We start from the raw sequence: 22,003 nt of genomic DNA on the forward strand, positions 1-22,003 counted from the left end.
GGGCCAGCAGGTGCCTGTGGCACAAAAGGAGCCCATGTTTTCTAAATCTATATCATTTCTTGGTTATAACATGAATATCTCTCTGAGGAACTCAGAAGCAAGCATGTACTCTGACAACTTTTACTGTGTATCAGGAAAAAAAATGCATACTCCTCCCATTTCCTCACCAAAAAGTGGGCTCCAGGGGGCACAGAAACCCACACAGCTTTCTTTGTAAACATCTTCAAGAGATGGAGACCACAGAGACACCTGTCAAGAAAGGCATGGTCAAATCAAGCATGATACAACCTTTTGGGTTAGAGTGATTACCCAACAGTGAACTTGCTCTCCCCATGCAAAGCCATAGAAACAGTCCATGGTGTAATGACAAGGAAACAGCACACACAAAGAAAGTAAGCAAAGTCAAAGAACAACAAAGGTAAAACAGACCAAGAGGAGAAATACAGGCAGTGATGCTGATGGCTTTGACTCAAGTATTTCCCATCTCTGTAACTGTAAATCATTAACCATTGTGAAACTGCAATTTCCTAGTTCCCATAAAATAACACGATGAGAAAGATGGCCCGAGTATCTGCTAGCTGCTGGCATCAGCAGCAGTGTTTGAGGTCCATAACTTCTCACCTGTAGTATCTGGTTCTAGCACTGCATCTCCCTATATTAACCACTCAAAAGTAAGGAAACAGTCACCGTAATCTTTGACTCTCTTCTAAGAAATGAAGCTGGAGTGCTAGAAGCAGAACCTGAGCCACAAAGAGATATTTTTAGCATTATGTTAACTGGCTAATGACATGAATTACATAAAGTAATGGATTTCTTTATGACCTTTTCATACATGTATATAACATTGCATGGTCATAGTCATTGCCTACTACTCTTTAGTACCCCTGCTTTCCCACATTCCTAATAATCCCCTTTTGTATTTTCATATCATCTTTTTGTAGTTGTACATCTGAGAGAGAATGCGCAATAATTGTCTTTGTAAGTCAAATATTATTTCATATAATGATCTCTTACTCTGTCAGTTTTCCTGCAAATGATACAGTATTAGTGTTCTTTACGGCTGATACCCCACTGTTTACATGTAACACATTTTCTTTATCCATTCATCTGTTGATAGACAGCTAGACTGATTCTATAGTTTGGATACTGTGAACAGTGCTGCAATAAACATGAGTGTGCAGCTGTCTATTACAGACTTGGATTTGCACACACACACAAATGAGTAGTGTAAGTGGATCATGTGATGGTTCTACTTTTGGATATGGGGAGGACCTTGATACCAATTTCTGCATTGGCTACATGTCCTTTCCCTGCAGTCCCAACACATGCTTTTTTTCATGTTTGCAGTGTGGTTTGTTTTGTGTTTCTTGATAATAGCCATTCTGACAAGGGTGAGATGACATTCAGAGCAGTTTCTATCTTCATTTCCCTAATGGCTAAAGATGTTGACTATTTCCCATGTATTTATTGGCCATTCGTACTCTTCATTTGAAAAGCACTCTGTTCACTTGCCATCCATTGATTGGAATACTTGTCCTCTGTGGGGCGTGTTAATTGGCTGTATTTTCATATATTTTAGATATTAATATAAATCTATATCTAAAAAAGGCTCTGTCTAGATATAAGCTTGGAGGGGGTTGCAGCTTAGTCCTGGCAGCTCAGGAGGAGGGGAGATAGAAGAAACTCCAGGGAAACCAGCTCCTCACCTTGCTTCTGCGGTTGTATCCTGTGAAATCCAGACACTATAATCCGCCCTATACCTTAGAATGTGGCTGCATATGGAGACAGAAGTCTTGCAAGGGATAAGTAAGTTAAAATGAAAGCAAATGGAGAGGTACTAATCTGCCTGACTGGTGTGATTCTATGAAGAGGATATTAGGTACAAAGATCCCCACCCAAACACTATGATGACGCTATGCTTGAGCAGGAAAAGAATATGCCAACCCAGAAGAAAGGAGAGAAAAGAACAGTGGTGAGAGACAAGAAAGAATCCTGTCAGGCATCAGGAGCATCTCAAGCCTCAGACAAGCGGAACCAACAGTGAACACACTTCAGGAGGCCAGAGTGCCCACACAAGCAGCACCACCTCAGTTGCCTCACTCCCAGCTCCCCCACAGACACAGCTTCCCAGGCTGCCCCACTATGGGAGGGGATACAGAGTAAAGGGGATGCTACAGGCTAGCTGCCACTAATAATTTATACTGCCAATTAACCAGTAAACATTCTGGTGTGCTGAGATGGACAGACACGGGGAGGGGAGACAAGGATAAAGGCATAAACAGGAAGGACACCACACAAAGGAACAGGAAGCCAAGAAGAAAGCAACACCATTGGGGTTAGAGAAAGCAACCCCATTGGCACCTTGATCCATTTCCTAGATGCAAATCTACCAGTCTTCCCTGTGTGGCTGTTTGATTTCACCTTCATTTGGGGGAACTCACACCCTTCTGATTCTCATAATGTTTGCAGTTGTCTTTGGTTCTGTTACCATCCTATGCTATTTAATTTGTTTCCTTCTTGCTAGAGTTTATTTCTAAATTTGCCTATATTTTCCCAGCTTTATTGAGTAGTGTTTAATACCTGTGTCATTAATAAATCATAGAAAGTATTGAAATTATGTCATAGGAACACATTTTAGACAGAGGAAGACGTTCACAGTATTCTTTTAAGTGAACATGTGAAGTTACTTTTAAAATTCGCCATTCTCGGGCTGGAGAGATGGCTCAGAGGTTAAGAGCACTGACTGCTCTTCCAGAGGTCCTGAGTTCAATTCCCAGCAACCACATGGTGGCTCACAACCATCTACAATTTAATCTGATGCTCTCTTCTGGCATGTAGGCAGAACACTGTATATGTAATAAATAAATCTTTAAAAAAATTCGCCATTCTGAAATACAGTATTCATACATCTTCACAGGGACTAAATCTGTGGAAGAACTCTCACTACAGTATTAGTGACAATTCTGCTTCCAATGCTATCACTAAATACATAACATATGTGACCTAAATAGCAATCATCTAGGCTAGCACTTACTTCATTCTGCTGATCTCCCAAGACTGGACAGAAAGGGAAAAGACACAGTCTCTAAAAAGATACAGACTCCAAATGGAGGTTCTGGACTGACAGGATTCAGGGTTTAGTGAGTTGAGCCCTTATTTCTTGGTTCTACTACTCATATAAGCCTATGGTCTTTGAGTGCTCTAACTCTCAGTTATACCCTACCCCAATAGGTTAGTTGTTTGACTTTTAATTCTGATTTAGTTTCCTCCTGTGGCTGGGGGAAGAAAGTTTCCCTCTTCTAGGGCAGCCATGAGGGCTGCTATTTGGGCAGACAGTGCATGGAGAACTTCCTGCAGGGGCTAACAAACACACAGTCAACTGCAGTAACTTTTTTTCAAGTTCAAAAAGGGACAAAGCGCAAGGAGTAATAGCAGGTACAGAGGCAGAGAAATGGGGCCAAACCCTCTCTAGCCAGAACTGGATGACAGGGTTGTAGTTGACAAAGTGGCATCGAAACACAGTTATGGAGGAGACAGAACTTGGAAACATTTTTCCATGTCAGGAATCCCTATTCTAAGTCTCAAGAGTGTCTATGTGTAACTCATAGTAAGGGAGAGATTTATCACTCAGATCAGTCAACATAACATTCATATAAACATCCCAGGGAAGACAGCTCAGTGGGTAAAGTGCCTGCTGGATCAAGCATGAGACTCTCGGGACACATCCCCAGCATTCATGTAAAATTCTGGGCAAGGTGGCACACCTGTAACTCCAATGGTGATAGGGTGGAGACAGGTTCACTGACCAATCAGTCTAGCCAGAATTGTGAATCCATAATCACTTAGAGACCATGTCTCAGAAACTCAGGAGAGGAGCAAGAGAGGTTACACCCAACACCAATCTCTAGCCTCCATAACATGCCCTCAAAGGTGTACACACACACACACACACACACACACACACACAAACTCACACGCGCGCGCGCGCACACACACACACACACACAACAGTCCTCATATACCACCTTTCCAAAGGCAGCTATCGAAGGTGTCTCAAAGGCTAAAAAGTGCTGTGGAATAAGAACAGGAAAGAAATGTTATTGCATTAAAGAGTAAACTCCTGGATGATGCTGTCACCAGGCCCTCCCTCCAAAGCTACCACAAGGCCTGCAAGGCAGCTGGGTCAGGCGTGCCCAAGCAAGGTGACACCAGAGTTGTTTTCTACCCTGTGTACTTCATTGAAAGAGCTTGTGCAACAGAGATAATTTTAAAGAAGATACAACCCTGGGGAGTTTTCATCCCTCAGCTGCCCCACACAGGGAAGGGGCAGCTGAGTCTCCATGTCTCTGAAATCAGTAGCACACAGCAGGGCCCAGAAAATCAATACCTCTCACTCTCTGAAGTCCTCTCAAATGCTGAGACCTTTAAACCAACCACAGTAGGAAGACATTCAACATTCTCCCATAGCATAGAATATATGCTCTGACCTCTCCGGGAGTCCATGAAGATGGAGACATGCTAGACTGGGCTGTGGAAAGGGACTCTGAGCAAATTTCCCGCCTGTCAAGCAAAGACTGTGGATAGAATTTCCTCCAAGGATATAGCCTCCTGATATGACTGAGCTTAGCAAACTCTATAAGCCTATGTTCCCAGCCAAGCTGCACCAGTATCAATGGGGTATATTTGAGAATTGTTCTTATTTCTCTGTGCCTCACTTTCCCCTTAAAATGCAAAATACAGCATCAACAGAGGTTGTTGTGAAGATTCACCAATGTTTAAAAAGAGACTTGGTGAATGAAAAGTTTGCCACATAAGCATTAAGAGCTGAGCTGGGGTCCCCCAGGACCCACATAAATACAGACATGGCAGCTTACACACACGTGTGCAGAATCCCAGTGCATTATCAGCAGGAAGGAAGTAGAGATAGGAGAATCCTTGAAAGCTCTCTGGTCACCTTGCCTGGTGTATGTAGCTAACAACAGAGACCCTGACTTAAGGCAGAAGGCAATGGCTGACATCTGAGGTGGTTCCTAACCTCAACATGCCAATGATGGCACGTACCCACTCACTCACACACACACACACACACAATACCCTGCAGGTTTTGTTTTGTTTCAATTTCCTGAAGAATTATGGAAGCTATATAGTTATTAAGAATGTGCCAAAGCACAGTTGTTGTAAAGAAAAAAAAATCACTCAAGTGAAGTTCTTATCTGTCTTTAAATTTCAACTTTTTCTGAAATAAGAGAATGTTTAATAATTCTTCAGATTTTTAAAACAAGTCACAGGAAATTGGGAAGATAAATGTTTTCTGAAAACAGGGGCTATGAAGTGGTTTTGTTGCTACTCCTAATTCCTCCATTTGAAGGAAATGAGCAAAGAGCCTCTCTCATCCCCCAACAGAGCAGTGGGAACCATCCTGAGGAAAGCTGGGGGGGCGGGGATCACATCAGACAGCAGAAGGCAAGTGGAGGACAAATCCTGCAGTTGACACGAGGTCCGAAGACAGGCTGGAGTGTGGATCAGTGGAAAGTGCTCACCTAGTACACACACAAAACCACAGGGTCCAGTTCCAGTACCAGCCCAGTGAGGGTGGAGGCTGTGCAAGCCTTTAATGCCAGCACTGGGGAGAGAGGGGCCAGCCTGGGATACAAAGCAAGTTCCTGGACAGCCAGTGCTACACAGAGAAACCCTGTCTCTAAACACCTCCCCTCCCCCCAAAAAAGAATTATCTCTAGTGCCTAAAAGGAAGGGGAGGGAGTGGAAGGATGGGGAGTGGGAAGAGGATGGGAAGGAGGAGGGAGAGGAGGACCAGAAGAAAATGGAGAAGGATGAACAGTGGAGTGGGGGGAGGGAGCAAGGAGAAAAGGAGAAACAGAGGGAGAGGAAAGTAAGGATAGAGAGGGGAGGGAGGGAGGGAGAGACAGAGGGAGTGAGGGAGGAAGGGGGGAGGGAGGGAGGGGGAGGGAGGGAGAGAGGAAGGGAGGGAGGGAGGGGGAGGGAGGGAGGGGGAGGGAGGGAGGGAGAGAGGAAGGGAGGGAGGGAGGGAGGGAGGGGGGAGGGAGGGAGGGAGGGAGGGAAGATTGTCCCAGTATCATACAGGAAATTGGCCTGTAGTAACTGTACCTGATAAATGACCCAGGGCTTAGAAAACCCGAGGTCTTCAAATTTCCTAGTGAATCTCTTCAGAAAGTTCCCTGGAGATACTGTAAAATGGCTGCACTCCGACATGCTCAAGAAGGAAGCACTGTTGCTAGATAAGATAGTCCCACACTCACAAGACATGCCTGTTTAAACAAAAACGAGACACCAGGTTTGACTGTTTTCCTCAAAACAGCGGTTTTTCTTTATTAAAAAAGTCTTACAAAAATCATAGAAAACTAAATCTCACTTAATTCTTTATTGTCGGCCTTACCTTAAATGAAAAGGATAAAATTGCAGAAAGTCAGGGCTGCTCTGAAATTCTGGACTATCTAGTTGTTATATTAAGGCTGATCAGAAGCCAAGTTGTTTCTCCCTCTCTACTGGAAGGAATCCTGGGCAGGAAGATTTAATGTGGTGAATGATTTACTTGCTATTTGAAGAATTCTCTTGCAAGATATACAATGCCTTTAATTTTTCCCAGACAGTGCTAGGAGTTGCTAAGGAAGTGACAGAAATGGAAGATATTCTAAATAAATAATTAGTGTCTTCCAGACACAGGTTCTTTTGACTTTCCAAAAGGATTTAACACCTTAGATGCATAGACAGATCCACTCTCTCCTTTCTGTCTTTTCCACCCTCCTCTCCTCTGTCTGCAGAGTGAAGGGAGAGGGGATTTGAGCCTCTCTGTTGGAACTCAGAATAAAGGAGAACAGAGAGTCAGGCTCAGGTCTCTGTCTGCACACAAGCCAGTGGAACTCTGGTCGACTCTGCGGTGTTGCAGTGGAACACTGTTTTCAACAGAAATCTAGAAGCAGGCATCTGTCGTATTGGCATCCACACACATTTTTTTTCCTCTGAGAACCATATCCTTTGCTCTAGGAAAAATCCCTGCAACCTATTACCGTGTACCTCCAGAAGCACTGACCCCACCCTCTGTTCTTCAGAGCCAGGGAACTTTGAGGACAGGGCCAGAGACCTCTACTATCTGCAATCAGGAAAAGGAATCCAGTGAATGTTCATTCACAGTCAGAAAGGGGAACGCTTTAAGAATGCAACCAACCACCCCAGCAGCAGAATCTAAACACTGAAATCTGGTTGCAAAATTCAGCCCTGATTAAGCTGCACCTTAAAAATAAATATCACCTTGGAAGAGTACAAGGTGAGTGAGTATGTTCAAAATACATTGCAAGCACATATGAAGTTCTCAAAGTAATAAAAATATTAGATTGATTTTTTTAAAGATCCCCATTTCCCTGCCTGGGACTTCTCATATACATGAGCTATTTATTAAATTCCTTCTAGATCATACTTAGTTCTGATTTTATCCAGGATTAATGTAAGCTATAACAAAAAAGAATCCTGGCCACTCAAATTCTGAGTCTAAAAGCAAATACACAACCACTGGAAATCATTTTCTTTAAGGGCATTCTACCAGAGAGTGATTCCAGGTTTTTGAATGAGCTGTGACTCGGTGAAATCTCCTATTCTTGATGAATGAGATATGGAGAAAGAGGAAAATGCAATTCCAAGGAAAGCAAGAAGCATCCACTAGGACAACCCAGGAGTGAATGACAGCCAGTCTGCAGAGAACAAGCTCACTGTTGTCCTAAAAAGAAACTCAGTGGTTCCTGTGAGATCATGGGGTTCACTAGCTGAAATGGCTGTGTACTTTGCAAAGAGTCTAAGTGGATACCACCCATCCATTGCCCAGTATATGCACAATAACATTTTCTAATATTAAGCACCTTAACTTATATTTAGGTTAGCACAATGTGTTCATTGTTTGTCCACTGGGAGTCATAGGAATGCTAATATGGAAAATAAAAAATAAAAAATCTACCTGCCAGTATTATTTCTTCATCTGAGCACAAATGAAGAAACTGGCTCAGAAGGGAGTGGGGAGGGACACCAACTGTGAGTTTGTTCTAAACATGGTTCTGCACATCTGTCTCAATACTGTCAATTGTTTCCCCAATGTGAACCTTTTAAAATGCCTCTCAATTTATGACTTAAGAGCTAAAGATGCAAGGGTAAAGCCAGACAGAAGAGCAAATGCAGTACATCATACAACCACCACCCAGTGGCAATGTATTTAAATAGCAGGGATAGCTTGAGAGGGGCATAAATGGCTTTAACTTTACCCCAGCAATGATAAAGTCATTTTGTGGTTCTTGGAACCACAAACTCCCAAGACAATGGAATTAAAATTGGGAAAATCAACACAACAATAACTTGGAGGGTGAAGGAATTAACTATGGAGTATTGTACAGTCAATTAACATCCACGTCGTGTCTTCCAAAGAGTGAAGCCACAAGCATTAGCAATGATAGGCAAGCCAAGGGCTGCACAACAGGCCACACTGAGGATAGGACAGCTTATCAGACATGACTGAAGGGAAGATGTCGGCCACACAGTTAACTGATGGAAAGAATTCCAGGAAGAGGGAGCAACAAGTGTAAAGGCCCTGGAGCTATGTCATGTTTAGCTTCTCAGGTCAGGCAAGGAGGCTAGTCAGTGCAAAGATCAAAGAGAAGAGATGAGCAAACATGACTGCAGTGGAAAGAAGGAATCAGACTTGCAGAGCTTGAAGAGATGAGCAAACATGACTGCAGTGGAAAGAAGGAATCAGACTTGCAGGGCTTTGCAGGTCCCAGCCAGGCTGGCATTTCTTCTACATAGGCTCATTTGGAAATTAAAGGGAAATAAGAAGCATAATCTGCTTCATATTCTAAAACGGCCATTTACTGTGGTTACTACATGAAAATCAGATGACTGGCAAGTAGGCAAGGGATAAAGGTTGAGCCAGGGCAAAAGGTGCCAGTTAGATAGATAGATAGATAGATAGATAGATAGATAGATAGATAGATAGATAGACAGACAGATAGATACACACACACACAGGTGGGAACATACATAGGTACAAAGATACATGGCTGATAGAGATATGAGAACAAATAGAAATATATGCAAACATCTGTCTGTATATAAATACATACAACATATTTGTATGTGTACACTTAAAGATACATGTACATAAATATGCTTATCAAGCACGTGTTTCATTAAATAGTCTTGACAACTACTTAAGAAACTTATTTTTCTTCTCGTGAAAAAAATCATTGGAGATTTACACAAGTACTAAGTTTTCATGTAACCAACAAAACCTTGCTGGCACAGAGAAGGCACCAATCTAAAAGGGAAAGCCAACATGCAGTGGGTGGGTAGATACACTTCCATGACATCTCTGCAAGATCAGTGCTAATGCCTCAAGTTCAGAAGGCTTGGGATCCTTGGTATAAAAATATATATACAGATTAAATAAATGTTGCATATTCTCTAAAAAACCCTGTAATTTCTACTGGTTCTGTATCCCAACTGATACACACACACACACACACACACACACACACACACACACACACACACATACACACACACACATCCACTTGGGCTTCATTTCAAACCTGGTTTCTGAGTGACTGGTGCCTATATAATGACAAACTCTGAAGATCAACATTCACTACCTACAAGAGAGTGAATCCTATAGCTTCTATCAGCCACTGGTGTTTTTACACTCTGGAAATACTGTTTATACACTGTTCCTCTCCATCTGTTTGGGAAGAGAACCTGAAGATGATATTTTTCCAGAAAAGAAGAAAGACAGATAGAGAAAGAATAAAACTAGTTTTGGCAACTGCTAGGCACACCTAAATGAAGTATATTCATTTCCTGTGACTACCGTAAAAAGTCACCATGAGGTTCGAGGTTTAACACAATATAAATACAGTATCTGCTGTTCGCATGACCAAAGTCTGAGATGGATCTCAATGGAAGTGTCACCATGCTACCCTTCTTCTGAAGATGCTAAGACTCTTCTTCCTTGCTTTGCATAAACTCCTTGGCCCCTGGCCCTTCCCTCTGTCTGCAAAGCCAGACATAGCTGACTGAATCCCTCACATGCTTCTGGGCCTGTGGTCCTCTCGCCACCTCCCCTTCCATTTATGAGGTAATTAATTGGGATCACACAAAAAATATGAGACAATCTGTCATTCAGTGAGCTGGTTAGCACTTAGTCTTAATTCCATCTGAAATGCGACTGTCCTTTGCCACAAAATCTAATGTATCCTGTGAATCGGGATAAAGATATTTCAACTGATTATTACTCTGCCTTCCACACAGGATTAGAAAGCAGGATGGATAGGGAACTAGGAGGTGATATATGAATATACCAGCTTGGGAAATACAGCCAAGGTGTGCCGGGGGTGGAAAAGCTGATGGGCCAATTGAGAACAAAATAAGTGACTCTTGTGGTCACTTCTGGAGTTGATTAACTGCAGGGTAGTCTGACAAAGCAAGCATGCCCCATTAGTCTTTATGTTGTTTCAGTATAAAACACCAGTGGTCATAAGTCAGGGCAAAGAGTTATGCAGATTAAGGCTATCCAAGAGTTCTCTGGAACTTTCTGCAGTCTGCACTCAGAACATTTGATATCCATGCTGTATAATGGTTTCTGTAAATTAAACTTCTTAATCTAACTTTATGATAAGAGGGCTTGTCCTGTATTTCAGGTATTCCCTGGAGTGCAACATCCCAGAAAACCAATTACCTGGAGGAATTCAGAAAACGTGCGTGGATTAATAACAACTACCAGGTGTAGACAAGACAACTCTCTGCTTAGAACCCTTGTCCCCCTTCTGAAAGACCACTTTGGGTTGAAAAGAGGCTGCTAGCACCATTTTAAATACGTGAAATACAAGGTTCAAAGCTTAAGCACTAATCTGCATAGAAGGGAAGCATATTAGGAACTCTGACTCAAAACTGTAACTTCCCATTTCAGGTCCACCTTTAAGAAATCTACTTACTTTTCGGTTTTATTTATTGCCCTTTTTAATTTATGTGTGTGTGTATTTGTACACAATGTGTGTATGTGAGCTTGCAGACCCACATGTGTAAGAATGTACAAGTATGTGTCAAGGTACACATGTGGCAGTTAAAAGAAACCTAAGGTGCTTGGTCCTAGCCCTCCAACTTGTTTCACAGAGTGTTTCCGTGTTGTTTTGTCTCTGTGGTTGGCAAATTAGCTGGCCCTGGAGCTTCCAGGGATTTGACTGTCTCTACCGCCATCTCCTCCAGGGAGCACTGGGATTGCAGGCAGTCACACTACATGTGTTCCTTTCCTGTGGTTTCTGGAGATTCAAACGCTGGCCTTCACACTTGCATAGCAAGCACTTGCATGCACCAAGACATCTCCTAGGCCCTAGGTTCACATTCCTTATGAAAATGCCAAGCAACTGTAAAATGCAAAATGCCCTGGGATAGGGGAGAGCCTTGATTTAACTCCTCAGTCAATGTCTCCCCAGCTCCAGCAACTCTCAGGGTTCTCACCTCCAGCAGGGGTTCTGAGGTGGGAACATCAGGCAGGAAGGAAGCTGCTCCCTGTCCAGTGAGGACACCAAACCCAACACAGGAGCCTTCTGAAACTGGTCACTAAATGGCGATTACATGGAAACAGTTTTGAGACAAGAGCTTGCTATGTAGCCGGGGCTAGCCCTGAACTCAGGATTCCCCCGGCCTCGGTTGTGCTAGGATTATGAGTGTGTTCCATCACACCCAGTGGCAATGACACTGATGGTGCATTTGGAGACTTTTAATCTCAACGACACTCGAAGAAAAACGGTCTATGATGAACAGTCAGCACTCTTCCCCTAGAACATCACTATAGCCACAGGGGCCAGGAAACCAGAGTCATCTGTCACAGTGGAAATTCACCAGGGTCCTGACAGCCCACTGTATGTCCCAGGAAACACCACTTCCCTTCCAGTGCTGCATATCTGTAAAAGGGAGGGAATGTATCCAGCTGTGAGGCTAGATGAGTAGGAGTCTGTCTACTCACACACATTCTAAGTTTATCCTCCTTGCACCCAAAGTTGTCCTGTGGAATTAGCATGTGAAAGCACAACAATTTATAACCCAAGTTCCCAAGAGATAGGAGCGTCCTTTGTTCTCAAAAGTCTGGAGTCTTAACACACAGAAGGCTCTCCTTGGTCTCATTAGTTTGTTGAGTCTTTATTGGCAGCTAACAAGCCAGCGCCTTTTGAGTGTCTGTTACATGTCAGAGCACTGGAAAGGAATGAGATAGACAAGGTCCTTGTTTCTGTGTAGTTTGCAGCCAATGAGGGGGTAAGTGAGCAGGGTAACTCTGAAGAATAATATATACTGTGAGGAGAGTAATGCAGCTTAGCAGGGCAGAACTGGGGGTTCTTTATCTAGATGGGATGGACTACTGGAAGGTTCTACACTCCAGCCAACACCCAAAGACTTCATAAGGAGACACCAGCAACCTCGGGATTGGAGACTAGTACTCCAGAAAGAGGAACTGAGACTGAAAAGGTCCTGCAGAGGGGGATAGTGTGGCTTGATCCCAGAATAGAAACTGTATCTCCAGTATCCATAACATATAACACATGAATTTGCACATTTGTTAAAATTAAAAATAAATGACATTGTCAAGGACTGAACTACCCTTTCATTCTTAGCGTGAATCCTATTCAGTCAAGACCTATGTTCCTTTTTCATATAATAATCTGTATGTTCATTTCTCTACCTGGTGTCCACGTTTAAACCTAGCAAATGACAAACAGTTGATATTACATGTTTAATGAATATAAGAATGAATGAATGAATGAGAAATGCATCCAAAGCTGACCTCAATCTAATCCTTTAAACCTCTTGCCAATTAAAACGCTAGATGAGAGATCATGGGCCATCCCAGAGTAGGCTTTTATGTTTCATGGGTGTCTGGTGGAACTGACTCATTTCTCTAGCAATCAACCCCACAAAACTCTCTTCCTCTTTAAGAAAATAATTTCTTGTGACTTTGGTGGGACTTGCTTTGCTTCCCCACTCCCACCACCACTCCAAGCCAGCCAAAGAAGTGTCTACAAATCACCACAGCCTAATGCGAGCACACCCAATCCCTGCTTTAGGAGGGTCCATGTGTCATAGCTCTAACAATGGCATCTCTAGGCACGCTCTACAGACTCTCTCAGAAGGCATTCCCAAAACGTGTGTGGGGGCGCTGTTACTTACCTCCCAGAATAAAATTCGATGAGACAGCCCACCTGAAAAGGAAGCAAGCCAAGACAAACATGGTACATGGAAGAATACAGAAGCCTATTGACCCCCTTTGAGCCTGACATGGCTTTCCCTGAAGTCCATGACAAACTTTCTTGCCACATACGCTAATAAATCATCCTTTAGTTTAGAGTTCATTCACCTTTTCTCACTTGAAACCACCTATATATGTGAAATATAATATATATTTGTATATATATGCATGCATATGTATTTGAATCAATACATGTTACTTCATTCCCCTATAAATGTTTCCTATAGTCTTCTTTTTTCCTTCCTCAAAAAGGGTGTCACCACACAGTCCTGGCTGACCTAGAACTCACGGGATAGACCAGGTTGGCCTCACACTCACTATGAAGACCAAGCTGGGCTCACAGTCACAGAGATCTGCCCACCTCTGCTTCCTGAATGCTGGGATTAAAGGTGTATGCCACCACACCTAGCTAGTATACTCTTAAAGGTTGAAAATAATATAATAGTGAGTGCTTTTGAAAAGAAAAGAATAAAACTTCTGTTTTTAACTCATGTCAAGATCAGTTTAAAGTCTCTGTGGTGAATTATAATTTCAGACCAGAAGCCCCAAGACAGGTGCAGAGTTGATTGTTTAACCACAGAAACCAGTGGGATCCAGAGCTGGCTTCGCTGGGGTGGTTCAGCCCCTTCCAGAGGCATCACCCATTATTAAAACCCAAACCTTCCAAGCTTTCACACATACAACCCTAGCACTCTTCCATTCACCTGGAGTCTCAAGGCCTCTACACTGACTCAATTTAAAAGTAAAATGGTCCTGGTATAGCTTACAAAAATAAAATAATCATGTTCAGATAGTTGGAGCCCCTGCGTGACTTCTCCAGAGCTCACGTGGGAGCGTGACAAGGTGTCTCGGGTTCTGTGGAGAAGATGAAGCCAAGATGAGACTGTCTGTCATCCCACTGCTTCTGGGATATCTGGGGCAAATGGAGTGTGTTTCTGCCAGAGGCTCAAGAGTGTGGCAATCCAGAGAATGGAGTCATGCTTTCCTCTGGGTGGAGAGCCTGACCAGGGTGACCTCCAGATATCAGACTCATCTCCCACTAGGCTCCTACAGGTAGACTTCTGGAGCCCTCCAATTGTTCTCTGAAGAGCTACTTCAGAGCTGCTGTGGACTGGCAATCCCTCTTTCAGACATAATCTTAAAAGAAAAGACTATATTCAAATGAGTGACAAATGAGGGATGGCTTTCTCCTTAGGGCCCTCCATGCTGACGGGCAGAATAAAAGTGAGGCACTGAAGGAAAATGAATAAGCCAAGAAAGATACTTTATGTCACCAACTCTCCATTGAAATGGCACTGTAGTTGATTGCCATGCAGTGTTTTGGAAGTAGGCAATATTGAGCCCATTCTTCAGATAGAGAAATTGAGAGATCATGGTATCAACGTATCCAAGATCACCCAATGAGCATGCTGAGGATCTTGGCTCCGAGATGAAGGACCTGCCCCACATCACATCACTTCAGCCTCCCACATCCATCTCTGTTAAGAGCCTGCTACAGAAATGCATTTGAAGATCGAAGCATTTCAGCCAGAGAGTGGGCTTTGTTAATATAAGCAAGCTGGTACCAGACATAACAAAGAAAAACTGAGAACCCATTTGTCCTACCTCTAGGTCTCCATCCTCCCTACAGGAATATATCTTATAAATCCAAGTCATCTATATACAGATCAATTGTGGCCACTTCAGATCAATAAGTTAAGAATTTTCTTGCTAGAAATATAGTTCAGTGGTTGAGCACTCGCCTACCATGCACAAGGTCCTGAATTTCATCCCCAGGCTTCAAAAAAAACAAGAGAAAAGAAAGAAAACAAGCAGCTGGCCTGGCAGTGCACACATGTGATCCCTGCACTCTGGAGGCTGAGGCAGGGGGAACTGGGCCTACCTGCGGGAAATGTTCATTGGGAAGAAAATGGTATTTGTGAAGTTTCTTTCTGGGCCTCGATGTTTGTATCAGGCTCTGTTGGTGCTTATTGACATATACCTGGCTGGTATTTCTCCCATGCCATTACAAACAGCTAGAAAGGGGAGAAACAGTGACCCAAATAGCACACGTAAACCACAATTCTGGCCACTGCACACAGTTACTTTCCGAAACAAGTTTAGCCCAGAGGTCACAAACTGGTAGCAAGTTGGCTGCATCCAGCCCACAGATGGGTTTCATTTGCTCTGCAGTATTGGCCTACACAGTGCTTTTTAAGGAACCAAAATCTGTGGCCAGTACTAAAAACCAGAAAATTGTACATCCAAACCTGGTCTTTCCCTGTTTCTCTTAAAGATCTGAAAACCCTCGGGTTGTGTGTGCACAGAAGTGTAGCAGCAACAGGGCTGCAGCTGTCCCTAGCTTAAGGAAAGTGAGCTTGGTTAAGACCAACCCCTGCTAGTGGCTGCTTTCATTTATCTGACCCACATGGGTCCTGATGTCACCTGAATTTGTTTACAATATTAATGAGATGCAGGTTGCAAAGTCCTCCTTACTGGGCTCTCCCTAAAGCAACCCAAAGGAGACATCACCACATCCCTGGTAAAAGTGAAGGTACAGGAAAGCAAAAGGATTTCAGAAGTGAGGACGAACACTACTGAGCCTCGTTTGGACTTCTGCTCTAGGACACTCACTTTGTTAACAAACATGTGCAGTTTCATTACTTCATTTATCCTCCCCCAACAGGCCTATCAGGAAGAAATACCTGAGAGATGTTATATAAGCTACACACTGGAGACCCCTCAGCTGGTACGTTGAAGTGTCTGGTGTGAACTCAATTGCATCCAGAGAGATGAATGAATGCTGCACAACCACACAGTTTGATTCTATCTCAGGACCATTGCACTCGCTCTTCTACTGCTGGGAACCTCTCCAACTGGGTCTTTACATGGGGAGGGATCTCTATTTACATAATTTCCATCACGTTATCATCTCAAAGTGACACTCGTGAATGCACACCTGCATATGTGTGAACATGCACACACACATATGCACACGTAATGCACACACATGTACACTAATACACTCACACATCAAAGAGCTTAAACTTAAAGGAAGCTCTAAGATTCAGTAGCCACAATGGCATCTGGAGCATCTCAGAAATACAGAAGCCCAGTACCTCCCCCCAACCCCATCCAGACCTGCAGCATCAGAATCCAGATGAACAAAGATGCCTGGGCATGCTTAAACTTTAAAAGCTCGAAACTGCACATGGGCCGCCCAATGGAACTACAGTTCCTCATAGATATACTTTTACAATCTCTAATAGCCACTTTCTAAAAGGTACAAAGAAGTGAAATTAAGGGTTGAGGTTGTAGCTCGATGGTGGAACACTCACATGAGACCATGGCATCAGTCTCCTAGAAGTGCCAGCAACAACCAAAAGAGAAAAAGAAGCACAGAATTAAGTTAATAGTGTGCATTATTTAGCTCAATATGAATGCTAGGATTTCTATGTGACATGAATAGAAAATTACTACTGAGCAACTTTTCACTCTGTATATTGCATGCTTCTGGCATATTCCAATTTGGCCACTTCAGCTGTACAATCACTTGTGGCAGTAACCACCCTGGGCAGAAGAGCTCTGGGCCTACAGTTAGTTAAGTTTTCCTTACATCTCTCATCGAAGTAAAACGTTTACTACACGCTGCTCGGTTTGCTTGTTTGCTGTCTCCCCCACCTTCTTCCTAAACTGAAGGTTTTTGGAGAATGGGCATTCCATCCATCGCATGTTTCACCTCATCCCTCCATACCCAAAATGATGCTAAGTGTACAGTCAGCAGTTATTAAACATTTTGAAGCAAAGAACTGAAAGGGGAGCTGCCTTTTAGTATTAATGAGTGGTGTAGGCAAAGAAACACAGCCACCTGCGACTGGACAGTTGCAGGTTCAATCTCAGCTAGGGCAGCCACCAAACCTAGGACCTTGAGCCACTCACTTACCTCCAGGAATAAAGAAAATGTGGTCACAAAACAAAACTGATGCTGTTTCGCTCACAGCATAAGCTCAATGCTGCAATGAATAACACGTCTATAGAGTGCTAGCCGATACCATGGCTGGCATTCCATAAATACCAGCATCTCCTGTCCTCCGTATTTGCTCCAGACACTGACTGAAGAGTGTTGCTGCCAACCACTGGTCCCCTCCACTGGGGAGCAAGAGTTGGGCATCCTTCATCAGGCAGTGGGTTCTTCTAGTTACTGCACATAAGACCACAGAACATCACCTTGGACCTAAGTGGTTTCTAAGGCAAAAGGCCATGGTCACTATACAGGTGAGTCACAGGACAGGTACACATTCCTATCCCTCTGTCATTGTGATGAGTTCTATAGCAGTAGCCAGGAGTCTGCCCCCAAGGCCCCATCCCTTAGAAGGGTGCAAGGTCTCTACCAGGACCACTGTATCAGCTCCTATAGAATTTGCATGTGGCTTCACCCTTTCAGAGAGAGGTATAGAAAGGCAGAGGAGGAGGGTCTGATCCACCAGGCTTATTAACCACTGGCTAGGTCAGTCCACCATGCAGGATAAGCATCTCTACAGCCTGAACACATCCTAATCCACTAGTCTGGTGCTGCCCTGAAAAGCAAATGTGCATATTCTAATCTCTGATGTGCTTTTTACATCCCATTAGATCAACAGCATGGGTGCAAAGCAAAACCCGGATTTAGGGACAACTGGAGTGATGTCACAGAAATGAACCTGCTAAGGCTGATTTGTTAGATAGGAGCGAAGCCTAAGCCATCTGCATTGACAGCAGCCCCAGGTTCATCTCAGCTCTTCTTGCTCAATGCACAAAATTTAGGACCATTTGCAAAAACAGTGGGCAACTGGGAGAACATGTAAAACAATAATTAAGTAAATAAGTGGTTACACAAATAAATAATGAAATTTTAAAGCTTTTTATAAACCTTCTTCAATGAAGCCTCCAGATTGTAGACAGCAGACGAGGCACAGGGAAATCCAGTTTCCACCATTTAGAGAGTCCAGAGTTGCCCAGGGAACCAATACAAAGGGTATCTGCCACTGGTTTGAACTGAAACCACTAATCATGTTTCTACATTAGAATGTGGCTATCATCCCTTCTTCTTACATGGGAGAGAGGCTTAGGGCAAGCGTGAAAAAACAAGGCTAATGAAGTCTCACAAATGTCCTCAAAGCATGGCTGTCTCCAATGAGGCTGGGAAGCACACTGGGCTCCAGTGAGCCTCGGGAGCTTCCCAGAGTCTTGCCATCAGCCACGTTTCAGTGACTAAGGAGTCCCTCGTTGTCAGATAACCACACACTTCCATGAAGCTAAAAGAGAGTCTCCTCCTCGCTTCCAATCAGCACCATTTGGCCTCATGCAGATCTATACGGCAAGAGGTTAAGGTTTGAGGAACAAGAGTCATCAAATGGTCTGTTACCTGGAACCAAGCAGATCTTGTTCTAGATACACCATTTGGGTTTAGCAATTCTACTCATGGTTACCAAATAGTAAATAGCACGAAGCCACATATGCCACAAATATTGGCTGGGATCAGAAGGCTGGGGATATCACTACACAGAACACCTTCGGTAGCCATGTAGCGATACTGAGGTAGCTCATGTATCCTCCCTTCCCAGCTTCAGTGTAAAAGAACCCAAAAATCTGTGTCTTCTTTCTGTTCATACAGAAAACTCTCCATATCCCAGGATGGGATTTCCTAGCTCAAGCATTTCCCACTAACTTTATTCATCATCCAAATGAAGAACTCCTTTCTGTAGCTCTACTGCAGCAAAGCCACCCAAAACACAGGCTGCAAGATTTGATCTTTATGCTTCTCTGAAAGGGCATGTGACACTTCCTACAAGATGCACAGCTTTAAAATTAGAATGGGGGGGGGAGCCCACGATTACCCTCCCATGGCTAAAGCCACAACACAGAAGAAATCTGGACATGCCTGTAGCTAACCAGTAAAGGACTGAACCCTTCCCAGAAATCTTCCCCTGTCTTTATTTTGCTGTTGTTGCATTAATCATCCTAACACCTTTTTAATTATAATCACAAACTGGAAGCCATGGCTTGTGATGTTATAAATACGATTTTTTTCCAGTTAAATTAGGCACTTGCTGTTTTATGTTTTGATAGGAAGGGACTGTTTGAAGCCTCCTAAAATATCCCAATTAGTTCTTGCTGTTGAAACAGACAAGACATTAACAGACACATTCCCCTTCTCAGTGTGATGTGCTGGAATGTTTATGCCTGGGTGTACATCTCCCTAGCTTTTAAAGCACAAGGCAAATTTAATTTAAAAAAAAGTGAGAGAAACCAATCACAACACACATGCTTATTGCATACTCCCAAAGTTACAGGCAAAACTTTTCCCAGGCTGTAATTCAAACCCAGGAAGCATGTCTCTCTGACAGGAAAGCAACCCCATCACAGGCCAATTTTACCTATTGGCTCTGTGGAACTGATAGCATCGCTTCAGCTGACAAAGGCTGTGTTTCTGTTTGACAGTTGCAATTAATTACTGAAATGTGATCGAGAAGGGGCCACCCATCCAGATCTGTTTTCCAAAAAGGTATGAAGAAGGAGGGGAGAGGGTGGACAAAAGAGTGAGGAGGCCTGCATTTCCGGCATGTGTACCAATGCGGTTTTAATGTCACGGCTGACAAGAAATGTAGATTACTAGCTACCTGATCTGCCCTTAACTTTCTCGTGCTCCCTTCCTCCCACCAGCATCTGATGATGAGAAAGAAGTGTATAACTCCTCGAAGAAGTAACTCCAATCTGTCTCCAAGGATGTTCAGATAAGGAAGGGCTCTGTGCAGGGCACAGACACGCTTGAGCATCAGCTGGCATCTAGAAACCTGGTGCTAAATCAGCCCAGCGCTCATTCAGCCAGGAGGCACAGACAGTCACAAAGGTAGGAAAATACCCTGCCTTTACTAGAAAGCCAAAGCGCCTACACCGTCCGTTTTTTTGTTTCATAAACTGCTCCTTTTGCTCTGACCTTAAAACACTGAAGTTGGATTCCAGCCACGCAAATGCTTTTGAGGGCGCTTTTGATTGATTGCTGGGGATCTCAAAGCCCCGTCGTCAATTTAGCTCTTCTGTCTCATTCCTCGGCATGTTCCCAACCTAGGAGCTCAGAGCCCTGTAGCAACCTGGTCTGGGAAACACCCGGCAGGCAGGTGCGAGGGTTGGGGATTCCCAGATTTTGGAGCCTGGTGGATCCCAAGGCACCTGCTCCTCCCCTTGCCCAGAAATAAAGTGATCTTTTATCTGGAGTCCTGCCTTTTCCTCAGCACATGCACCCTGTACAACCCGGCTACGAGTCCCACTGCCCCAGACCCCAGATTGCCTGGGCTATGGGCTCTCGGGACCCCTCACGCGTCCCACGACCTGCATCCTCCTACCTGTACCACTCCAGCCCCTTCTCGTAGTTCCTGTCGAAGAAGTGCGGCTCTACACCCACAGCCCGCACGTCCGGGTGGACGCGGATAGCCTCGAGCAGTGCGCGCGTGCCTCCTTTCTTGACCCCGATGATCAATGCCTGGGGCAGCTTCTTCTCCCCATAATCAGGGGTGCTGACGGGTCCCCGCTCCGAGCTCGCGTTGGTCGCCCTCGGGCCTGCCAGCTCCTCTGTGGCGCCCGGCTCCTGCGCCCTGTGCCCCAGCAGCGCGCCCTGCGCTGTGACCGCGTCTCCTGGGGCGGGTGGGCTCCGGGACCAGGCGTCCCGGGCGCCGCCGCCGCTCGCCAGTCCCCAGCCGTCGGCCGCGGGTGCTGTGAAGCGCTCGGGGGGCTCGGGCGGCGGCCCGTGGCTCGCGTTGTCCAGCGGTGGAGAGGAGGCTCTGGGGCGCACACGGGGCGGCGGCGGCGAGGAAGGCGGCGGGCTCGGCGGGGGCTCCGCGGCGGCTCCCGGGGGCTCCTGCAGGGCCAGGGGGAACTGCAGCGAGCCCGAGCCGCCCAGTAGACTGTAGCACAGGTAGGTGACGGACAGGGACAGGGTGCACATGAAGAGCAGCTTGCGCGCCGGCGGCCCCTTAGTGGAAGCGCCGGGCAGCGGCGGCGGCGCAGCGAGCGGCGGCGGCGGCGGCGGAGGCGGAGGCGGTGCGGGCCACCGGGCCATCGCGGCTCCCGGCTCGCGGCGGCGGCGGCCCCCGGCGCTGCCCGGACATGGTTTCAGCCGCCGCCCCCGCCGCCGCCGCCGCCGCCGCCCAGCCGCCCCGGCTGCATGGAGCGACGCCGCTGCGCCCCCGGCCCTGGCTGCCGTCCCGCTGCGCCGGGGACAAGCCCGGCCGCATGGCCCCCTACCCGCGCGGGCCCCCGCCGCCCCCCCTCAACCTCAGGCCGGGAGCCCGAGGGGGGCGCCGAACCGCAGCGGCCCCTGCTCTGTGCGAGCGCCCGGCTCTCCCCGCGTGGCCGCCGCTGCCGCTCCAGCAGCCCCGAGTTCCTTCCCCGCTGCTAACTTTCTGCTGGAGAGAGGACGGGCGCTGATGGGGCGGAGGCAAGGGGGCCGAGCGCGTGCCCGCGGCCGCCCGGGGAAGGAGGGGTGCGCCTCGCGCGTGCCTGCGGAGGGGGGGTGCGCGGGAGCGGAGGCGTGCGCCAAGGCTGGGGCGCCCAGGAGAGCTGCGATCCTGGCCCTGGCCAGCCGCCGCCAAGAGCGCGCGGAGGACCCAGCCCCGCCTTGGCGCTGCGCTCCCAAGGGAGTCCTAGGTGCCTGCGAGCTCGCCAGCGCTCGCCAGA

General features: G+C 45.7%; 1 protein-coding gene across 1 annotated transcript in view; it reads right to left on the bottom strand.

The window, feature by feature from the left end:
- Hs3st4 (heparan sulfate-glucosamine 3-sulfotransferase 4) overlaps positions 1–21,386 on the bottom strand; it is a 422,893-nt gene extending 401,507 nt beyond the window's left edge. The window contains exon 1 of the mRNA XM_005063396.4: positions 20,674–21,386. Within this exon, the coding sequence (XP_005063453.4) occupies positions 20,674–21,386 (713 nt within the window). The remainder of the gene's footprint in view (positions 1–20,673) is intronic.
- Between the last annotated feature and the right edge of the window lie 617 nt (positions 21,387–22,003).

Source organism: Mesocricetus auratus, unplaced genomic scaffold (genome assembly GCF_017639785.1).
Source record: "Mesocricetus auratus isolate SY011 unplaced genomic scaffold, BCM_Maur_2.0 Super-Scaffold_4256, whole genome shotgun sequence".
NCBI lineage: Eukaryota > Metazoa > Chordata > Mammalia > Rodentia > Cricetidae > Mesocricetus > Mesocricetus auratus.